The sequence below is a fragment of the Cricetulus griseus genome, chromosome 2, assembly GCF_003668045.3.
Source record: "Cricetulus griseus strain 17A/GY chromosome 2, alternate assembly CriGri-PICRH-1.0, whole genome shotgun sequence".
NCBI lineage: Eukaryota > Metazoa > Chordata > Mammalia > Rodentia > Cricetidae > Cricetulus > Cricetulus griseus.
Genome location: NC_048595.1, coordinates 204601847 through 204609080, shown reverse-complemented (window position 1 = coordinate 204609080; position 7234 = coordinate 204601847). Strand labels below are relative to the sequence as shown.

The window sequence follows — 7234 nt, the reverse complement described above, 5'->3', positions numbered from 1 at the left end:
AACTCCACGAAGGAAACTTTCTGGGTGTTCAGGGTGGCAAAGCATCAGTAACAATCCCTTAGAGGGACTGCAAGTGGCAGAAGGTGTTTTTCCCCAAGCAGAAAGGACCAGTCATAGAAACCGTACAGTAGGAGAAAGATGTCAAAATGACAGTAGAGTATCCATCCCTAAAAGCATATCCAAGCATGTAGCAAGTGTTTAGAGCAAAGTTTTTTAAAAGGAGAAAGGTGAGGGAAATTCCTGATAATTTTGCTAATGTTAAATAAAATTCCATAGATTTGGCTAGCCCTATTTCTTTTCTTTTACATCATCAATTTAGAATTCTATAAAGAAAGAATGACATCAAAGAAAATCATTGGCCTAGAAGAAAAGAGCCCGTAGGCGTTTAGGTGTTATATATATGGAGCCAGAAAGCACTGGAGCATCAGGAAGACTCCAACTTCAGGCAACAGCATGGGTGAATATGGACCTTATGTGGACTGGGGAGGTGGGTTGGGGCTGATGCCTAAGCACAGTGCTTGCAGGTCTAGAGGCTCTGCATGCGTGGAGGGGAAATTTCCATGGGAAACCGAGTTGGAACTGGGTTTCAGTGAACATTTTTTTTATGGTGTGTCTTTTCAGTTCTTCTCAGGGACCTCCTCATCTTGCAAGTGGTACAGTTGGTGCTAGCTTACAATTTTTCTAATTGTAACTTCGAGGAGATTTCAAATATGTATTCTGAAGCAATTTATCCTGACCTGTTTGAATATTTGAATGGGGTAAGTGGAGAGACTTTCTTGAAAATGGGGAGGTAGCTGCATATCACACAAGCCACAAATTAACTTTCAAGAAAAGGAAAATAATTTGGAAAAAATTATCCCCAAACTTTCTTAGAAGTGGTATTTCAAATACCTTGGCATATAAAATGTGTATACACATGGTTTTTATGGAGCAAGCAGAGTCTGGTAATAGTTATGGATATTAGTCTACTCCTGGCTACACAGGGGGAATCCTTGTGACATAAGAACTCAGGAGTGGGGGCAGCTAAGCCATGGAGCTGTGCCTTGTGGCTTTCTAGTGTTCTAGATGTTTCAGAATACTGCTGTGAGATATGGCACACTTTAATTTCTTTTAAATACAGAGTAGTAGCTATTTCTCTAATAATCCACATTCTTAAGTATAGTGTGAGTTGGTGGCAAAAATGGATGGCTATAAAACATCTGTAGACTTTCAAAGAATGGTCCTTTGCTGGAAGTGGCTAGTAAGCGCTAGGCGCAGGTATGCCTGCTTTGGGTGGGGCTAGGGCTCCCTCTGTAAAGCTAGCGAAAGCAGAAAACTAAATGTTTCACCACGTTGTCCATCACATAGGGTCAAGTCACTGGGTTGAAACTGCGTTCAGAGAGCCCTGGAAGCCTGGAAGCAAAGGTCTGGGGAACGATTTTCCCTCCGACTCAGATCTTTATCCCAATTTGCTTTCTTCCAGAGTCTGTTCGAACAAAACGAGGTCTGTGACAACTCGGTGAGTGAAGTTGTTGGCTGTGCTGGCTTTCCCCGGGGTGGCAGGCAACCGGGCAGGGAGCTGGGGAAGACCCCTCAGGCGGTAGCTGAGCTCCAGGAGATGCTGGCTGCTGAGCCGATAGGAGACATCTGGGTTTCCAGAGCAAGGCTCCAAGCAGTCTAGGGCGCCACTTCTGGGTTTAGAAAGATAAAGTCCCTGTTGGCGGAACAAGATTGCAGTAGGCAATCGCTTCTGCCTTGGGAAGAAAGGCCAATGGGAAACCCGGAGGAACAAAGTCCTGATACCTCCCAGGGACCCCGGGCATCTACCGTCTGTGCTGGCTCTTGACAACCTCCTATGTGGCTGGGCGGAGCCAGCAGGGGTGGAAACCCTTCCAGTAGGAGCTACTTTTGCCAGGCCCCTCCTTCCTGTGGGTTGATTCCGTTTCTCTCTCAACCCAGACTTTGGATTCTGATCCCAAACACCTTCGTCGTGTCTTCCGTTCTCCTCCCCAACCCCTCCCTGCCCCTTTCATTCAGTTTTTAATTTCTGGCGTTTTCTTTGCTCCCTGAACTCTGTGAGCAGACAGATTGTCTCATGAAAATCGAGTACCTTACTCTCAATCCTATCCCGGGCTGCCCGTCACTCCCCCGGGAAATATTCGCCTTGCATACGAAAGCGACCCTCATTAGTCAATGCCCAGGCTACTCAGAAACTCAGGTAAGTCGCAAACATCATATGCTAGCTTTACAATGAGTGGGGAAAAAAGAGCCCTGAGTTAACCCGGGGCTTTAAGTGCAGTGATTTATGTTGTTGTTGTTGTTGATTCTGATTTTATCTTTTAGGGAGCAAATGAACCAGGTGGTCAGTCGAGCTTAATTAGACAGAAACACACAAACACAGTCTATCTCTAGAGTTCCATTTTGTTGTTCTTTGGTTTGAATTTTGGTTCTAACTCTAAGTCGGTGTTTCAAGGTGTGATCATTGATCCTCTCTCCCATGGTAGCAGATTATTCTCCTGGTTCCTGAAATATGACAGTTCAAAAACCCAATTCTAGGGCACACAATCCACACCCCCAAAATTCCTGGGTCTGGTGCCCCTTAAAAGGTTGCTGTTCACTCTCTGCCTAGACAGTCACTTTGTAGTAATGTGCTTTTCCTTAACATTTACATTAATCTTCTACCCTATTTCACTCCCCTGCTTGTGTGGAATTGCAATCTCTTTTCACAAATTATTTGTGTATGCAGTTAGATATGAATGAGTGGAAAATTAAGACTAGGAACTTCAGAGACAGCCTGCCTAACTTTGAGCTACCGAGATTTGGATAAAGTAATTAGCCTACAGTGCTTTGGTAAAGCAGAGATGATATTAATGCTTCCTATGCAGGGTTATTATGGGAACTAAGTGAGTCAGCACATGTGAAAGCACTTAGAACAGTGCCTGACACATAATAACAGTTCGTCAGCATCTGCTTCACTTGGCAAGCAGAATGTTTGTTTTCATGATGCCATGATTAAGACAGACTTTTGGGTGTGCATGCACAAGTAAACTGGTTAACTTAGTGGACTTTGTCTATCACTTGAATGTAAATGTAGATAAGACTGTCTTGTGTTGGGGGGCTTCAAGACTGAACCCAGGAGTTCAATCAGGCTGGAAGTGGAAGCCACCTAGGTTGAACTTGCATGAGTAAAACAGTATTAGGCAGCCATCTAAGAAACCTGTTTGGCTCAGTGCCTTCTTTTCATGAAGACCCTAACAAATCTTCAGATAGACACAGTATAATTTAGCAATAACCAGAGCCCAGAGGACAGACTTGATTAAATCTATAAACTTTGTGTGAAAGGGGGACAACCTGGAGGAATTTATCTCAGCCTCTTCCTAGCCCAAAGGTGAAGCTGAAGAAGATGTAACATTACTGTTTAATAAGCCAGTAACTTTTATCCCCAGGAGACCCAGTCTGTCATGACTCTAGGGCAATTCATTTGAAGAACTATGCCAGAATCCTCTTCAGAGTGGGTCTGTAGGTATCTAGTAAGGTGGATGTGTGAGCAAGAAACCTTGAGTTTTGAAAAACAGCCTGAGTTGATTGAATTATGCCTACCAAGACACAAAAGACAGCTTGTGCCCTCTGGGAGCTTATCTTGTCAAAGGGATCATGAAACTGTAATTTTATTCATACATTTAATTATGCAATAAGTAACTAATGTCTCTTATTTATAAAACTCTGTACTCAGTGTTTTGGGGAATACCCGTGATGCAATAGCAGTAAGAGCCAAGTGAAATGACACCTACTGTGAGGTCCAGAAGTGTTTCAGAAAGAACTGTTTGAACCATTAGCAGAGGCTTTACGGAGGAGGAGGTGAGAGAGGCAGGGCCTTCCTTTGGAGAAGCACATGCAATCATACAGTGAACATGTATTTGGGGAATTTCTTGGGAAAGGGTTATAAATAGAAACATAAGCTGTCACTCACCAGTTGTTAAAGATAGCAAAACTAATGTTGAGTTTTCTTCTATTCCACAGAGAAACAATGCTCAGGAAATGAAGCTAGAAGTCAAAGACATCTGCCTGAATCAAACCTCACAAATACAGTTCTTGTGGCATTCCCTTCTTCAAACTCTAAAATACTAAACTTATCTTTCATTATATAGGGGGAAATATATCATGTTTTTAGTAGACAGAATACTAAGGGTGTGACATTTAAAAGAACACTAATGTTTAATCTTTAATTACAGAAGGGATTCTTAAACTTATTTCTGGCAAATTGCTATTGTTTGGTATAGGCACTTTAATGGGAGATAAGCACAGACCCTCTAATGTCAATGGAAATATCTATTCTGTTAATGGCTGGCTTCTGAGTAGCATCTCTCTTCTGCACCTGCAGACACCTTACTCTGGAGAAACCCAAAAGTAGAGTAGGGAAGGGAATTGAAAGTGGAAAAAATAGTTGGAGCCAGTGACAGCATCTAAACTCTGTTCAAGAGCAAGAATTTTTCTATCTGTAATGATTCTTCTAACATTCTTATCCTAAAATTTTACTAAGAAGAAAATGACAGCAAAGGAAACTGTGCAAGCAGTTGCTGCCACAATGAAGCAGTCTGAAGATGTGTGTGAAACTTGAAAGAAACTATTGTGTAAATCCAGCTTTAAAAGTGTCTAACAGACAACAGTGGGAGATACAGGCAGACCCAAAGTGCCTTTGTGCAGCTACAAGATATATATTTAAACTTGTATATAATGTATTTCTAATTTATTTTGTGAGCACTTTTGAAAATATATATGCTGCTTTGTAACTAATAAATTTCTTAATAGAATAATTCTCAAGTTCCTTTCTTTAGAATGATACTTTACATTGGTTAAGTAATTAACACATACTTTTCTAAATGACATCACTGTTGTTCACATCTTTTTTTTAAAAAAGGCTTCTTTATTGAATCTTTTGGGGTTTTACATCATGCATCCCAATTCTGTTCACTTCCTGCTTCCCCCAAGTCTCTCTTGTCCCTGTTATGCCCCCCACTAAAGAAAACAAAATGAAGTAGGCAAGCAAGCAAACAAAAGCAAGAACAAAAGCAACCCCAATAAACCAAAACAGAACAAAAGCCACACCAGGAACAGAAAACTCTCTGCTTCTCTTTCTCACCTCTCCATCCGTCCAGATGGCACCGGAGGCTTTGGTGTGTCATATAGTATACTCCTTTGTCCCATCAGCTTGACTGGCAGATGTCCATTGCCTCTGGTTTTTGGTACACCAACCTTGCTGGATCCTCACCAGAGCTCTTCTGGAGTATCCTGTGGGTGCCCCGAATCTTGGAGATCTTGAGAGTATTGTCCCACAGGACCAGTCCTTCAAGAGCTCCAGCAGGACCAGATGGAGTAGATGCTAGGGTGGGTCAACCCAAGACCCAGTTGAGGGCTTGGGCATTAGCCAGGTAGGCCAAATCGAACCACTGGGGCCACCAGCCTGAGTGCAGAGACAAAGTTGCCTCCCCTACATGCACACCCTCTAGGTAGGTAGGTTCATCCTCGACTGTGATGAGGGATGGGGGTCCTCTCTCCCAGGTGCAGGAGCCACTTCTCCTGCTGTGATGGCCGGCAAAAGGTAAGGCCAGCTTTCCCAGGGCAGTGAAGGGTGGGACTGGCTCAGTGTAGTCCTCTGATTTCATCTCACATGATTCCTAAGGCCTCCTGGGGTGACACTGGCCACAGACCTCAACACAGACCCCAGCTGTGGCTGGAATATGGACCAAGACATAGCCCTTGGCAGCAGCTTAGGCCTGGATGACATCTTGACTCTGGGTGGAAAGAAAGGCCCCTCAGGTGGGAATGGCTCTGGCAGCCCTGTGTTATTCATCTCTACCTCCACTTACAGCAACATCCCATTGGCCACAGCTCCTTTTATATGTCGCTGACCCTCCATGCAGGAGAAAAGTCTCCAGAGATAGTTGGCTGAAAATATTTAGATATACAATTGGAGTGCATCATTTTCTTATACTTTTTGCACTAGTGGATCTTTCGTTGTCTCCGTATAGATGGAACTAGCAAAAGTGGACAGTAGGAGTTAAGTTCATTCTGGCACACTGCTGCAAAGCGCCCTCTCTTTTATCCTCGGTTCTTCTGAGCACTGTCGGGAGAGGCAACCCTGGCTGCAGAGCTCAGGCCAGGTAAGGGTATGTGGAAACAGCTTATTCCCTCCAGTAGACATGTGAGCCTGAAAACTGTTTTGAGTGCTGCAGCTGAGCCATCAAAGAAAAGGAAAGTCAAATGTCCCCAAACTTGTCTTATTCACCAAAGAGGAGCTAACAATAAGCAACCAGTAACTATTTAAGAAGTGCCTACCATGAGCCAAGGTTTCTGGGTTGAGGTTTGAGCTGAATACTTAGATGCAAAAGTAAGATAGAACCAGTGTCTAGAGACACTCAGAGTAGAGCTGAATAAGCAATCATCACTAGCTCTTAACAAATTGACCAGTTAGTTTTCTTTTGCTTAGATTTAAATCAGGTCAGGCACACTCCCACAAGTCTTTCTCTAAATTGCCTAACCAGAAGTGTCATCCGAAGAAAAACTCCAATGGGTCCAGAAAATGACAGCATTCAATGATTTTCTGAATAAAAGTTGTGGAGGGCTTATATTTTAAATGTTAGCTCAGTCTTAATAGAGGTACACTCTACCTTTTATTAGACAGTGAGGAAAAAGTAGACCCTTAGACCCAATTGCCCAAAACAGAAAAAAATAACCTCTCTAAATGTAAAGAACAACTCTGAGCATTATTCCAGAGCTGTTTTGGGATTTCTAGTGTTCTCGCTTTTCCAATACTCAATTTTTGTGTGTGTTAGTTATAGTTTCCGGAAGATAGTCTAAGAGCTTGTGGTCCAGTAAGTGAAGGTTAGTCAGGGCCATTTGAGTTCTTTCCCCAGAACACACATATAGAGGGAAAGAAGCAAGTCTACAAAGCTGTCCTCTTACCTCCACATACATTCCATGGAGTGCACACTAATGCACACACACACACACACACACACACACACACACACACACACACACCATACATAGTAAATAATAATTTGAAAATATCACCAGCAGGTTGGAAATATAGCTCCAGTGACAAAGCATATGTCCGCCATGCTCAATACCTTGGGTTCAATGTCTAGCAGCACCTACCCAGCCAAGTAACAAAAATAGGAAACAAGAATGTCATCTGGCTGGTATTGCAATTTTTAAACAAAGCTGCACTTTATAACATCTGTTATTTGCAAAG

At 42.9% G+C, this 7234-nt stretch overlaps 1 protein-coding gene across 1 annotated transcript; it reads left to right on the top strand.

Annotated features, from left to right (window-relative positions):
• Window positions 1-453: 453 nt before the first annotated feature.
• Window positions 454-4107, top strand: Tslp (thymic stromal lymphopoietin). Its single transcript, XM_035438740.1, has 5 exons — window positions 454-487; window positions 622-758; window positions 1463-1630; window positions 2063-2197; window positions 4000-4107. Exons 1-5 carry the CDS (start codon window positions 454-456, stop codon window positions 4105-4107), a joined length of 582 nt encoding a protein of 193 aa, XP_035294631.1.
• Window positions 4108-7234: the final 3127 nt, after the last annotated feature.